At 43.2% G+C, this 15,824-nt stretch overlaps 1 protein-coding gene across 1 annotated transcript; it reads right to left on the bottom strand.

Moving 5' to 3' along the window:
* Window positions 1-3,134: 3,134 nt before the first annotated feature.
* LOC149372678 (nurim homolog) lies at window positions 3,135-15,704 on the bottom strand. Its single transcript, XM_089567236.1, has 4 exons — window positions 15,395-15,704; window positions 14,807-14,964; window positions 14,566-14,736; window positions 3,135-10,205 (listed from the first exon to the last, which is right to left on the bottom strand). Exons 1-4 carry the CDS (start codon window positions 15,528-15,530, stop codon window positions 9,942-9,944), a joined length of 729 nt encoding a protein of 242 aa, XP_089423362.1. The 5' UTR covers window positions 15,531-15,704; the 3' UTR covers window positions 3,135-9,941.
* Window positions 15,705-15,824: the final 120 nt, after the last annotated feature.

The following is a 15,824-nucleotide window of genomic DNA, read 5'->3' as shown; positions in this document are numbered from 1 at the left end:
ATTCAATGATACACCTGCGTGCTGAGTTTCAACAAGTTATGTAGAAAAATAAAAAACAAGTTTTCAACACCCTCATCCCCCCTTAACGTTGCACCTCTCATTTCCCTTCCCAGAGCACGCTGCGTTGTCCTCAATTTAAGTTTAACGCCTTTTTTAGCCTCCACATTTCTTCCTCATAGTTGAGTATTGGTAAGATATAGCTGTTATATATTTTTCTCTAGAGGGATATTGGTAAACTGTGTGGGTTTCTACGTGGACACAGGCCACCAACCACCGCGGGTTCGAGCTTCGCGCGAGCCAAGGGCCCCGATCAGCCGTCACCACACACACACTGGGACACCGATGCGGTGCACTCAACCTCCGCTGGGAGGAGAGCGATTCGCCGCAAAGAAATAGGCCTCCAAGTTCACCAAGGAGACGTTTATTCACGTCGTCCTCCAGCTGATACACACACACTCAATCGTCACCCCGTCCCGGGGGCGTGCGAGGAGCAAGGCTCCGCTGCGCGCACGAAGCGACTCGAGCAATGCGCGCCGCTAGCACGCCGCTGCAGGAGAATGTCCCCGCGGCAGTGCTGTGATCTCCCTCTCGTGTCGACCGTTGGGCCGGTTGCGAGAGAGAGTGGGCAATCAACGCAAGGTACGCCTGTCGGAGGTCGCTGGACCCCGCTGGACAGGCTCGAGCCGCTGCAGGTCAGAGGACACGTGCGGGCGAGCTCGAGTATATGCACGGGTCCGAGCGGCAAAGGCCGGCAAGGACAAACAGTTGCGTACGCACCTTACGCTGTCTCGGAGGGATCTCTCTCTGGGCCCCGCTCGGACGGTCGCGCGGTGCGCGGCCGCCAAAGCGGGTCCCGAAATCCCGCCAAAAGGCACCAATGGCGAAGGCCGTTTGGGAGCCGGGGCGGAGCTATGGCCAAATGACAGTGATTAGTCACTTAGCCGCCTCTCCACCGCCTGAGGCGGGAGCAAGGGAAAGAGGAGAAACAACGCGGGAAGTCGGCACAGCCGCGCAAAGGTAACGGTGGAAAGCCAGGATTCCCACAACTGCCATTCATGATCTGAGAGTATCTGTCATATGCACTCCAACCCATTCTTATTCTGGTTATTTCACTCCCGTAATCCGGATCAGCGGTCACTACCTGCCCTAATTAGACGTATTCCCTTGCAACTTCTAGCGCCTTGCTACCAATCAAGTCTAACATTAGTTTAGTTATCAGCATATTAAATTTTAGACCCACAGTTCTATTTTGCCTGTCGAAGTCATTAATCATTCTTTGCAATTCATTCTGATGACCTAGCAAGGCAACGCATCTGCTAATCGCAGATTACTAGGGTATAATACTCCATTAACTTTATCCCCAACTGTTCCCAATCCACGGCCCTGAACATCTCCTGTAAACAGGTAGTGAATAGCATTAGAGAGATTGCGTTTCCCTGCCTGAAACCTTCCCTTATTTGAATTTTACTGCCGTCTTTATGGGGGACTATGGTGGCTATGCAGCCGTTGTAGATACCCTTCAGTACTTCTACATTAGGCTCTTCTGCGCCCTAACTTTGTAACACCTGCATGACTGTAAGACTAAGTCAAATGCTTGCTTGTAATCTATAAAGGCTTGCTTGTAATCTATATATATATATATATATATATATATATATATATATATATATAGGGGCCGGCTATATTCTGCACATTGCTCTGTCACCTGATTGATAGTGTGAATATGGTCTGTAGTCGAGTAGCATCTACGAAAGCCTGCCTGGTCATTTGGTTGATCCAGTTCTAAGGTTCCCCTGATGCTATTAGTGATTACCTTAGTAAGCACCTTGTAGGCAGCGGACAGTAAGCCAATTGGTCTAATTTTTTCACCTTTGTAATGTTCTGCAAAAAACAGCCCAGCATTTCAGCAAGGAGGAATATTTCCTTTAGCAATGCAACAATGCAACTACAATGAGGTTTACCATTCAGCTTGATAAAACTATTGATATTTCTGCCGTACATAGTTACAAGCGCAAGAGAAACGAGTAATATGAATGGCTTAATCGTATGTTGAACTTGTTTATGCCATCTCTACAATTCAATTGCTGTTGACATGATCAGTGGCGTGGCCAGATTTCTTTCAGGCAATGGGGCTTGGATATGTGTGCATAAGGGGAGGAGAGGGTGTTGGGAGAGTTGAAATCTGCTGTTTAAAATGAGATTGACCACCTGCTGCGATAGAAAGGGCAGGAGTAGCATTCAAGCCAGCTCCCCTGGATGTGCCCCCGGGCATCATAGACACAAGTGCCCAGTGCAGACACAGCCAGTATTATGTGTTCTTCAATAATTGTTATTCTTTGCTCAAGAAATTTTACTGGCAGTCATTGGAAATGATATTAAAAGCAGCTGAACCTGCCAAGTACATTTTTGGAGCCGTGTGCCAGAGTTCAATTTTTAGCATTTGCCGAGACCAGCTGTGTTGATGATACACCTCATTATATGTACTGCTTTCAGGTTTATGATAGTGGACTATGATGTGCTGTATGCACAGAAAACAGAAATGTAGGCTGTATACATACTGGCCAGGCAGCATGTCTAGTATCTAGAAGAGGTCAGTTTGGCGAAGAAGGGTTCAGCTCGCTAAATTTTTTGAAGAGCTGTCAAATGCTGGAAGTATTTCCATTGCCTATTTCTTTGTTAGCATCAGTCAGTGCCATATTAAAATTACAAAAATCACATCTGTCTCCATATCAAACCACGAAGAGCAAGTAACTTTTAGAGACAGGCTATCATGAGCCATTGTACACCTCACATTGTTTCGCTTAACACAGAGAGAATCCAAGCATGATCGTGTCCACCATTATGCATCTTTTACTAGCTTTCTAAAATTTTTATTCTGAAATCAGGAACTTGATATTCTTGTTTTCAGTAACTTTACTAAACTGCACAATCAATATTCTTGAAAATTTTGCTTTCTCTCGAAAGCAGCCAAATTGTTTTCCATATAGGGCACCAGTTTCTCAGAAGAAATACTGCACTTGTGCTGTGTACTTTTGGTAAGGCACGAGATCTGTCAGTTCTCTTGCATGTACCTTCTGCGCCCTCTCTCCAGCAGACCATGTCTGGTACTTGCAGAGCATAAAAAAACACGCATGAAGAAAGCAAGAGTTCTTTTATTCTGTTGCTTTGTTTTTTTTTTATGTACCATAGCATTACAAGTGAAAAAAAGTGAGATCAGACCAGGACTTCCTAGCAACCTATGTCAGGTCAATCAATACTTGTGAGAGAAACAATGCTACAGCTGCTACATAATGCAAGAATTGCAACCCGTCAAAAATGAAACACGTTGCTAATAATATGAGAAGAGAGACCAGACTGCAGACTTGTGACTAATGAAGAAAAAAGGAGTGAACAGAAATTGACTTGCGAAGCTTTCGAATACTTAACCAAAGAAAGCAACATGCCAATGCTACCATCACCTGGAAACATTGATATAAACACAGCATTGTATGGAATACTACTCGACGGTTAAAAAATAAGCTTAAAGGAACATTGAAAACAAATTTAAGGTAGCCTCTGTACACAGATTACTGTCTTCTCATGACAAAGAGGCTACTTTTTCTGAAAACGGAGCTTGTATAAGCTATAAAAGTTCAAGAAGTCAAATACAGATGTCGCCACCACCGGTCATTTTCACAAGCAAACTGCGACGACATCAGTACATTTTGTTGCACATCTCTTGAGGCTAGGTCACATCACCGGTCACTTTCTGACAGTGATCACAGAATCATTTTTATTATGTCACAAGTGAGAATAGGGTGGGGAAAAAAAAAAAGCTCCATTTTCAAATCCCATTTTCTCATCAAAAAATGTGTCTTCAACTGCTGAAAAAAAAAAACATCAACACATCCACACCACACCGTACAATCAATTTTTATGAAGAACAAATACTGAACATAGTAGCCCTGAATGTCCTTTCAAGGCATAGAAGGCCGCTAGGCAGCTCTCATATAACAAAGATAAAAGTTCAAACACACACTCGAATTCGTCTCTTCAAGTGATGAACATAGGTTACCGTATACAAGTCTTGAAATGATCAAGAATAATGGTGAGCCAGAAGGTCAATTTCAATGTCAGATGCAAAGATAAAGGGCGTGGGTTGCACAACCATATGTTTCCATTAAAAATGGCTCTGATATAGGCAACAGCTTTAGCTAGAGCCTAAACGGAAGTTCTCACAGACAATCTTTACTGCTAAAGAAACAGTTGCTTAATCTTTCATGGACATTAGTCGACTCCCACCCAAAATTGCTGAACTGCCATGCTGGTGATGTTTCGGACAATGCCCGTTCGATATCTACAAACTTTCAACTCATCACTGCTATTTTCATCATACGTGCAGTACGATCTGTTGAGGGCTTTAACTTTTTTTCTGTTTTGATTTTGCACGCTCACAAATAAGCCCATAGACCGCCAGTAAATTTGGCACTGTGACTGACCATGATTATGTTTTTCACACTTGAGTTTACATCATCAAGTTGCGAGAATTTAATGCCAGTAACGATGCTTTTAAAGCGAACAATTACCTTCTCCATCAGAACACACTGGGAGTTCATATGATGACGCTGGTCAAAATAAACCGGCACATGATAGAAATGCTGTTTTACAGCAAGACATGCAGCAAACACTTCAGCCTTCATTAAAAAGAGTGCTTTGAATGGTTCCATGCAAGGTCATATTATGAAGCGATGAATGGATGCTGGGGTGTGACACAGATTAGTTTGTCACTGAGTGTTCACACATGGCAGTGGTTTTCTTCGCAGTGTCGAAACTTGGTAATACTACTCCTGACCATGACTGCAAACGGGGTAGAACTTCATGAATGCAAAGTGTTAATGAGTAGGCATTACAAAACAACCCTCAGCTGTAGCTCTTCCTGAGCCACACCATGTACATTTCAAGCCAGTAGCACACATCACTCATGAATTCATGAATCCATGAATCCAACCTCTCAACTAACGATTTACAACTGAATAATACAATGCAGCTGAAGGGGACACGCTATTTAGGGCCCACTACGCTGACTTTCCTTAACGTATTGCCACGTATTCAAGATTTACAATGAACACCCATCTTTAATTGCTGAAAGCACGATCCTCTGCAAAGAAAAAAAAAAACCCCAGCCTGTTTAGTTGCAAAATTCATACCACAAATAGTACGAAGCCATTGCATTCCAGATTAACTGGGTCTAAAATGTCATTTGGTGTGTTAAGGGCACACACTTACCGTCGTACTGAGTACTGAAGAAAATGATTCTGCCGCAAGGACATTTTGCATTGTCTGTACCACCAAGTTTTGCCATGCTGAGATAGACACTAATGCCGCTCCTGCCCAAACCGCTGGCTCGTATATATGATACAATTTCATATACTACAGCAATTCATATACATTCACATATAACAACACATTTGCCAGTGGGTGCTGCCAAAGACCACACCTGACTATGGCACTTGTCTGCACTCAACAAGGTGAGTAAAACCTGCCATTTACATGTTATGGTAAGGCCTGACTGAAGGCATTAAAATTCCCCAACCTTCCATCCTAGTGGTTGAGTAGGACTTAGTAAATGCTATAGCGTTTTATAACTTTCAAGTTGAAGCAAGCAAACAGCATCACAAAATGCAGTCCTGAAAGAAGCCCACTACCAACTGCCACTTCAACAAAACTTGGCCATAACCATACCAAGCGTTCATACCCATTTCCATCAATGAGTAATGCGGTAGTCATACAGGGGACATGTACCTCTCCCCGGCGGCGGTCAGTGCATACGATGCAACAGAAGAGCGAAAGTTGGTGCAGGGCAGGGGAGTCACACTGACTGGCAACATTGTGCACATCCCTTTCCAACACACTCCCCCAGTGTGAATACTGCTCAATGCAACCTTTGGCATGCACAGCTTGTTAGGCTCACCACTTTTAAGTGAAGAGTTACATATCAGTATAATGTGACCACTGTAGATTTGAAAATGGGCAAAGTATTGTCAGTGTCACTATTACTGGCAGTGATTGCAATTTGTAAGTTATAGATGAAATGTTAAATCACATGGTGTATAGGTGAGTAAAGGCTGTATAAAAATCGGTGGTAGGTTAAGTACTAGTACCTCTGTCACAAATGCCATCACAGTAGAAGGACATGAAATGTGGATATCACTTGTGTTCCTGCTTTGAACATACTCAGTGAAAAAATTTAACTGAAATTGATTGACCTAGCCAAAGCAGCCTAAACATGCAAACCAACACCAAAGGAATCAATTTTCCTTTGTGTCCTTGCTGCGGAGAAAAAAAACTGGCTTTACAAAAAGACTCGCACCGGGAGTCGAGAAGACTTAAGTGGATCATTACAAGCACCATGACAACAACAGTAAGAAAGAAGGACAAAGTCTGGAGCAATGTAAGCCGATTTGCACCACATGAGACAAGGCTTTGAGTAGTGCACGCAGAGCTAGAAAAGGAACTTTGATGGTTCATGCACACACAGCTCCAACTACCAGTATGCGGTCCAATCCTGTGAGAAAATGGCAATAAACTGGCCTTGCAGTTGAGTACTGAGGACTGGTTGCAATGATGGTTGAATTACGTGCTTTAAGGAACAACATGACTGAGCATTTATAACTGTCAGTGGTGAAAAGGTAGTGGTGGATAAAGACATTCTCACAGACAAGCAGCAAACATGACTTCAATGCTTGCTTCACACAATGCCAATGAGGTAGGGCTGTCTGTTAAGTGCCCGCCAGGGCAGATAGTGTTGCGAGGGGGAGCACCATGGTGGCAAGCTATGCAAGGAAGGGGGTGACCGTAATGACAAACATGGACGAGAGTTAACGACCCCGAACTTTTTGTAGTTGGCTGGTCAAAGAGCCCCAGGCGATTCAAAGGCATGCAGGTCCTTCCAAGTCACCCATATGTCAAACATTCATGCCTGGATGACACAAGACTTTTAATAAAACTCTTTCACTACCATGTCATAGGCCACTGGTCATATAAAACCGATAATTTCAACTTGCCACCAAAAATTCAAGTCAGCACTCCTGGACAAGCTGCGACACCCAGTGCTGCCAAAACACAATCTCTTTGGTTTCAGTTTTTTTTTTTTAATTTTCTAACGTGAGGAGGTGACATGAAAAATGAAACTTTGACTGGATCTAGTAAGCCAGTTTGGGATCACAGTGTCCGTCTTGCTGTGCGCTCCTCAACGGCGGAAGGCTACACTGAGCACTTTTGTCGGTTCTTACACTGTCATTTATTTTTTTAGAACAGCGGTGCTGAGCTAGACAACCACGTGGAATGGTCGGATTTCGGCTCCGGTTGCGAGACTTTATCTCAGAGGCCTGGGACATCAGCACATGCTTTCATGTGTTTCGTTTTACCATTCACGTTGTATTTAATGATGTGCGCTTGATTTGCAAAAGATGAGAGTGGTTTTATTTGGTGCCTTATGGTCTTCGCAACATACTGCCAAGATATTTTAACAAATGTGCCAGCAGATTATTGATTATGATGATGTCAAGGAAGGCCAGGCTCCCTTTTCACTCACAGAACCCATTCGCTACCCACAGAAAAAAGGAAGTGGAGAAAAGGAGGAACTGCAAGCTCTGCTATAAAAAAACCAAGCACAGAACTCAGAACAAGTGTCATGTGCAGCACATCCCATATCTATCTCCATCTCATGTCCTCACGCGACTGCTTTCCCTAGTGGCAAAGCAGTCATATTCCCTAACCTGAAAGGCCACGAAAAGTGCGCAGCTGAAAATCACAACAATGGTAGTTAAGAACATGTGCAACGTTTTGTATATTTCAATTTTTTGTAACCAACTTCTGGCTCAGTGCAGCGGTTTATTTTTGTTCTGCTTGTATTCTTTTTTGTGTTACCAGCATATTTAACCAATATATCTTCTAAAAGTTTTGCACACACAACTCTGGTGTTTTTTCCTTCGGAAGTATAACCAATAGGCTACAGTTTAAGGTATTACACTGTGCAGTGCATTTAGCACTTCTTGAAGAAATAATTTTTGTTTTCAAACACTCAAAATCATTCATTTTTTTCATGGTAGCGAAAGAGTTAAAGAACTGGCTGCATGAATTTAATCTTAAATTCAAGTGTGCGTGCCATACTTCAAACATGCCTTTTCCATGCCAGGCTTCGGCAGTGACACTGCACCTCACTGCAGCTCTCAAGAACAAAGTGAGGATGAAGATCCAATGAACCAAGCTTTCTGACAAGCGAGCACACAACGAGATTATTGACAAAAGTGGTCATGCTGGTGCTGATGAAAAACTGTGCATGCACAGATGACTTACTGCACAACACAGTCAAGGAGACGTTGCCAGCACAATGCCGCAACGAGAGCAAAGTGGCATAATCAATGTATTAAAATAGAGAGGAGAGGCAACCCCATAGGCTTTTCATCACACCGGCCAGATCCTCAGGTTCCCAAACATGCACAGCAATTCATAACATAAGCTGTTATTTAGCCTCCAGTCATATTTTATGAGCTTCAGAAAACAAATGAATTAATGAGAGTCTACTTGCTTACGATCACAACATCATTTAAAAGTAGCAAAAAAATTACGTGCATCACAAATGTGCATACGTAACACGTAAATGATGATATCAAAAAAAAAAAAAAAGACATGCACAGTGAGCGCTTATTGTAGATAATGAGTACAATGAGATGAAGTGAACAAGCAACTAAACTGCAAATAAAGTGCACTAAGTGAATCGGTATGGTAATAATGCCACTACAAAAAAACATGCTAGGAAAAACTGAACTAGACTTGCACAATAAAAATAAAGCTTAGTAAGTGTGATTCCACACAAAATATGTAGATAAAAACGGCAGTGTATAGCTCTATCACCACTATAATACAATAAAGCACACAAAAAACTGTGCATGCTAAGGAGTTTCCAAAAAGGCGAACAGCAAACTGCCTCCCGTGTGCTTCCTACAATACAATAGTATTTCCTTGATTTGATTTGAAGCAACTGTTTTAACACTCAAGCAGAACTTGCAGGGTGGAATTCTTAATAGTTATTCAGTGATTGATAGGTGATAATGCAGTCATGACAATGTGATAACACAATGTAAAGCACAAGTAGTTGTACTACCATAAATTCTAATAAGCTATGTGCTTTCTCACCTTGATGGATAGAATTTAGCATTTCATGAACTGAATGTAGCCAGTTGTAGTTGTACAGTTGCAGGTAAGCCGACAACTAAATTTTTTTTGACTTAGGCTTACCATCTTAGTGCATGAATCAGCGAAAGCTGTTTAGCTTTGGTTTAGCCTTACATTCACCCTCAGGTTGCACACCTCTTCAACCTGAAGACCTTCTGGTCGTGCACTCCTCTACTCTCGCCATAACCTCCGAAGCCATTAGGCCGCCCGTCTCCTTCCACACCCTTTTCCCTCTCTCCTAAAAATGGAGGAAGTTTCCCTCTCTCCTTTGCTATCTGCCAACTGTTTGGTTTGGTTTGGTTTGGTTTATGGAGTTTAACGTCCCAAAGCGGCTAAGGCTATGAGAGACGCCGTAGTGGAGGGCTCCGGAAATTTCGACCACCTGGGGTTCTTTAACGTGCACTGACATCGCACAGTACACGGGCCTCTAGAATTTCTCCTCCAAAGAAATTCTAGCCGCCGCGGCCGGGATCGAACCCGCATCTTTCGGGACAGCAGCCGAGCACCATAACCGCTAAGCCACCGCGGCGGCTATCTGCCAACTGTGGCAAGTGAGTTGGTAGGTGGGAATTCAATTCAATGAATGGGAATTAAATTCCATTAAATAAAGTTATATTGATTCACCGAGTAATTAATGTCTAACAGCTAAAGCTGTACATTCCATGAGAGGATGCTAAACCAAAGCTATAACAGCATCACTGTAAAAAAAGAAAAATGCCGCCTTCTCAAGAGGCTGAAAACAGACCCCTCTTCTTGGACTTAAAGAACCAACTGCAGTAAATATAATCTAGTTCCTCTGTTTTGAACCAGCCAGCAGGGTACAATGTGAAGATCAGAGCCAGCGTTGCCCTGTCCAAGGTCATTTGTGGGTAGAGCCACAGGATGATGCTCAGAGCCAGAAAGCTTGGATGCCTCATGTGATCAAAAAGGTGTGTCAGTTGCGGTGACTTTGAGGTGGTGTACCTGTGGCCTTTGGTGTTGCACCATGCCTGGATAAAAAAATGGCAATGCATAGGTCTTATAAAATCTACCTTTGCAATTACTTAGCAGACAAACAGCAATAAAGGCACTAAGAATTATGCCAAATGAAGCTTCCTCTAGTAGTACATTATAACAGTACAATGCTTGGTAATGACAGTTTAGCAGTTGTAAGTTAAACTCTCGACCATCTGTACTGGGTAGCTAAACGACAGTTTGCTGATTAAACCAACAAGGACAATGATTTCACTATCTGCACAAGCCAAAAGTACTACTGCAGGATTATTCGCAACTGGACCAGTTGGTTGACATTGGGTGATATAACTGCCTTGTGCAAGGCAATGTTTTGCATAAAGGTTTCTTCACTTAGGGCTGCTCCTAAACAAATACTGGCAGAAAGAATATGCCGGTTTTGGAACGTTGCTGACCTATTACGTTTGGCCACATTTAGCCACAACCAGGGTTTGTACAGAATACCTAATCTAAATTTCAATGAGAATTTTGAGGAAACAACGAAGCAATAATCAAGGAGGGCAAAAATGAATGTTTACTTCACCACATGGACAAGAAATCATTTAGACCAGATACTTGAGAGTTTGCCTCTAATTTTCTTTTTATGGGCACCATCTCTGTCTTTTTGTTCTGGCTGCTCAACGCAAACAAGGATGTAAATAGAAAACTGGAGGCTTAAGGTCTCGATGCGACACATGGGCTATGGCGATGCCATAGTGGAGGGCTCCAGATTTACCCCACCTAGGGCTCTTTAACGTGTGCCGACATTGCACAGGACACAAATGCATTTTGCCATTGCAACAGGTGGTAACAAGGAAGGTTACTCTATTTACTCGATTCTAACGCACATCTTATTTTCCAGATAAATTTGCCAAAAAATGACGTGTGTTAGTATCGAGAACGAAAATAAAACTATGCCAGCAGCACCCTACTTTTATCAGCATTACAAAATGGCGGCTTCACACTTCTTGAGTGTCGATACAGTAAAGGCTTGTTAATTTGGCCGCGTTTATTAGGAAATCTGGAGAATCTGTACAGCCGGTGCAGTCCCGGCACCCATGGAAGTCTATGGCATCAGACACTCTCTAATCTGGACGCTACGCGTCTCACACTAATTCAAACAGCTTCATGAAGGGAGGCTGCGTCCAGGTATGGCTGGCATGGCAAGCAATCGTCAAAAAATAGCCTTACTGAAACTGTACTGCATGCTGCAGAGTTGTCCGTGCACCTCTGATGTGCGCACAACAGAAGGCGTGATGAATAATGGCCTGTCCCAGTCTTTGATAACAGACCCAGTGCTTAGTTTCGGTTTCGCTTTCCTGAGCTTAACGCCAGCCCGTGGCAACAGTGGTTAGGCCGCACATCAGCCTGCGCGGTTCAGGACGTCGTTTGGTGCCTATGCGTGTTTCTCTCGCTTCCATCCCGAAATTCTTGTGCTGTGTGCTCGTAACATGCCATTTTCTCTTTGTGCGGGAAGTGTGAAAGCCCGGAGCGTGTTACAATACAAGAAAATGCAGTTTTTTGGGGTTTTTTTACCGTGAAAAACAGGTGCACATTACAACTGAGGGCATGTTAGAATCTATAGTAAGTACAGTATTTCATTTTTAACCTCGCTACCTTTAGGAACAGTAATTGCAGATTCCAGCAAAGATGAAAATTCTCGGCAGTTACACCTTTTCATGCAAGTCTAAAGGTCCATAGTATAACAGCATGGAAAACGAGGACGAATGAAGAACCAGACAACACGAGCGCTAACTTTCAACATAACTTTATTACACACTTGCATACGTTTATACCCTTCCGCCAAGACAAAATTAAGAACCGAACTCATCAACACTGATCATGACCTACATTCCTGCAAAGGCACCAAGCAATTGTAACCAACTTTCCGAGCTTTCTGTCCTTCTAAAGGTCCATCTAGTGTGACTTTCGTATTCACTCTTCCTGCTCACTTGCTGGTTCTTTTTCTTTTTGATTTCCCAAGAAGAGACCCTACTCTTGAATCACAAGATACAAGGAAGCTTTCAACTTCGCAGATATTAGCAAACTGAGGAGGCTGCTATGGCTTTTGATTGCAACACAGATAGTTCGCATAAAATATTATAGCTCTGTAATGTGTTCCAAAAAGAATTTGTGTGTTAACGTTGGAGCTATTTTTCCATTATGCTGAAAACAATTTAGACCACCCTCACGCTCATGTGCTGGTGTTCCTGACGGTTATCTTCCAGTGTGCATGAAACTTCCAATCGTGCTGCTCCTGTGACATGCATAATTGGCTTATGGGGTTTAACATCCCCAAAGTGACTCAGGCTACGAGGGATGCCTTAGTGGAGGGTTCCGAATAATTTCGGCCACCTGGGGTTCTTTAATGTGCATTGACATCACACAGTATGCGTATGCGGGCCTCTAGCATTTCGCCTCCATCGAAATGCAACCACCGTGGCCAGGATCAAACCCGTGGTTTTCAGGTCAGCAGCCGAGAAACATAACCACTCAGCCTTCGTGATGGCTGTTCCATGTATAATATTTAACGATGTGCTTGATGAGTTTGGTGCGCTAACTTTTCAGGTGGCCTTTCTGGACTAAATCTTTACCCTTTGTAGCAACACTGATGTTCTTTGGAAACAATGGGCATTTTCCTCAACAGGAATAATTTCCAAGGCAAGGCGTTTTAACCCACACTGCATGTGTGAAGCACAAGGCAAAACAGAGGTGTGAAGCCTGAGGAGAGCACATAAACCTCCTCAATCACTACATTCTATCGTCATGAACACCTGAGCGAAATAATACACTTCTACACGTAGCAGAGAAACCATAATAGATACTATGCAAAATGCACAGCGCCATCTCTTGGCGCTCCGAGAACTAGACCTGCAATCTTGGTTCGGTTAAAATGCTGCATGTCGTTCGAAACGTGAATTGCCAATGCACTGTTGTGCTGTGCACTCAGTGCAGATACTATGAAGCGTGTGGGCACAAAGTACGTTTCACCTTTTGCTTTTTATTTCTTTTTAGTCTGCGCCATTTTAATAACATCAAATGCCACGCAAGGCATCATTTGTTAGCACACCGACCAGTGCACAGCTTTCGCTTTCTACACTAAATTTTCACAAAAGCTTTACACGTGATTTGCGTTTAATATACAGATCAGAGATTTTGTTGTCTCAGATCCAAATTAGGAGCAGATTGTGAGCATTTATTAACTCTCCGATAGTGCAAAGTTGGTCGGACACGAACATATCGACGCAAGTTTTTTTCAGCCTGCCTACACCTATGTTACTCATGCATGTAGTCCAGTCGCGAAGAAGCACTTTCATTAATTTGATGGCAAATAGTGGCCATGGAAACTCTGTGTGCTCCATCTGCAAACTTCGATTGTTCGTGTCATGGCAAACTAAGTGCAGTTAATGAACCCTACGCCAATTACTGCTTAGTTCTTTTTGTGTTCAGTTGAGTTTTCCCAGTGTTCCATAATTTTATAAGGGCTTTTAGAAAGCTCTCTTGACCGTGGAGCTGTAGCAAGGTGGCACACATTATTTTCCTCTAATATCGTGTGATCGCACCCGCATGTTACGTGCAATGCGTCTTTGTGATGTAATGCAGTGTGTATAAAAACTGAGGTGCGAATGTTTTATTTTTTCAGGTTTCTACAATCAATAGATGCGGCGACAAAAGTCTGTTCAAAAAGTGGATAACATAGCTATATCATCGTGAAGGAGGGATGCATTTCAAAGTCACAATGTACAACAGTGGGCTGAAAACACTTCAGGTCATCTGATTTTATTATCATTGTGGCAAGCTGCAACAGCTTGCTCAGTGACAAAGCCATTTATCCAGCTTTGGGAGCAAGCCAATTATGTGTCGGAAGCAACCAAAGCACGCAGATTTTACATCTGCACGCACAGCTCGACCAGTGTATCCGAGCCATACACCTACTGCTGTAGGCTCTTTCTCTCATCAAAAGCGTTCTTTGTGGTAGCAGGGAAGGACGCACTGCCGTCAATGTTGTAGTGTAAAGAGGAATTCAGGATCTCGCAAGTCGTTTAATAATTGTTTATTAACAAGCTGTTTTTAATCCATATATGCCCACTTTCTAGTTAATGTTGACTGCAAACAGCGCAATACTTCCTCCAATGTAAGACGTGGTTTTAACGAGGCAAACGCCTCGATGAAAATGTGGCGCTAGAAGCTATGACAGTGAAAATGATACAACGGCGCTTGGCTTTGTAACGGTGACGTTGAAAACCGCGAATGTGCATCGCACATTGTAGTTAAAGGAAAGGCATTACGCAGCTGGCCTAGGGTCTTCTGTCATTAATGCATGCAGCTGCTAACGTAGGTGCACAAGCATCGCCATACCTGCTTGATTCCAGCAAGCTCACCAAGGTCTGTGATGACACAGCTAATATAGATGAAAGCCCAGCAAACACAGTGAATGGCAGTGACGGTCCACCACAGAATGGGTCTTTCAGCTGTGTCTACGTTCCAAAGAAGGTGCTTGTCCACTGGCAGCCACAGTGACATAAGGAGCTGAAACGGATAAGGTGAAACTTGGCATACCACAGCCCTCTAACGTGCCATCAGTGCTTTTATGGCTTACCATAAGCGAAGCACAGCAAGTAACCAAATAGAAGATGCGGGAAAGGACCCCGAAGTAGTGCTCAACCAATCTGTACATTCTCGGCAAACAAAGGACACTGTGCATGAAGCAGAACTGCAAGGCAAGGCCAGTGTCCCACATGATGCTTTTCACAGTGCCTGCAGTGAACAAAGAGGGCAATGTTGTCAGTTCGATCCACTGAATAGGAGTTACGGCACAGCTGGAATACATGGTGCGCCGAACTGAGCATACAGCTCCAAATAGGTGCAAAAGATGCATGTACAAGCAAGAACCGGTATGAACAGCACATCAAGAGTTCTGCAATATGAATGGATTGATAACGAATGATGAATTCGAAACTTTGCGTTTGTAGTTGCAAGCGAGGCAGTAAGCGTGATATAAAGCTGTCAGCTGCGATCTGTAGCATTTAATCAATCGAACTATCCCGCCTCTGAGCTAAAGCACGCGTAAAGTGCTATGGCGATGCAATATCTTTCTTGCTCTACTGGAACCCAACGTTATCACTGATCTGACAGTGATGGCCACATATTCGCGCACAAAGGCTTGTTTGTAACGTCCGATACACACCTTGCGACGTGTAGAATGAGGACGCACGAGCAATGGTACCATACGACAGAAAAACTGCAAGGCGAGCCACTGTGTAAACAATAAATGCGAAAGAAGACACTGGTATAACGGTACGCAGGAGACGCTCCACAGCCATGTCCTTCTTCGTTGCTCTTGCGCAGTTCAAATCAAGTGCGTCACAGTATTTGAACACGACGCGGCGAAAGCACAAACGTAACGTAAGAGCTAACAAACAAACAAGAACAAGAGCTTTGACAACAACAGTGCATGCGTTTTCCCAATGTGTTCGGGCCGCCTATAAGATTGCGCAAGCACCATTTTTAATATCTAATTTTTTTATATAGTCACCTGTCTGATGCCTTCATTAAAAATATAAATAAGCAGAAGGAGTTAAATAATATGTGAATGTGAAAGAGATGGTTTCATTTAA

Source organism: Amblyomma mixtum, chromosome 1, assembly GCF_055824585.1.
Source record: "Amblyomma mixtum isolate Tamu chromosome 1, ASM5582458v1, whole genome shotgun sequence".
NCBI lineage: Eukaryota > Metazoa > Arthropoda > Arachnida > Ixodida > Ixodidae > Amblyomma > Amblyomma mixtum.
Note: the sequence above shows the minus strand (reverse complement) of the source record. Positions and strands in the feature narration are given on the sequence as shown.

Coding starts and splice junctions, on each gene's coding strand:
- LOC149372678 (XM_089567236.1), bottom strand. CDS start 15,530: ATGGCTGTGGAGCGTCTCCTGCGTACCGTTATACCAGTGTCTTCTTTC. Junction 14,737..14,806: donor CTTGCTGTGCTTCGCTTATG/GTAAGCCATAAA, acceptor TATCCGTTTCAG/CTCCTTATGTCACTGTGGCT. Junction 10,206..14,565: donor AGCTTGCTGGAATCAAGCAG/GTATGGCGATGC, acceptor TTTTTTATCCAG/GCATGGTGCAACACCAAAGG.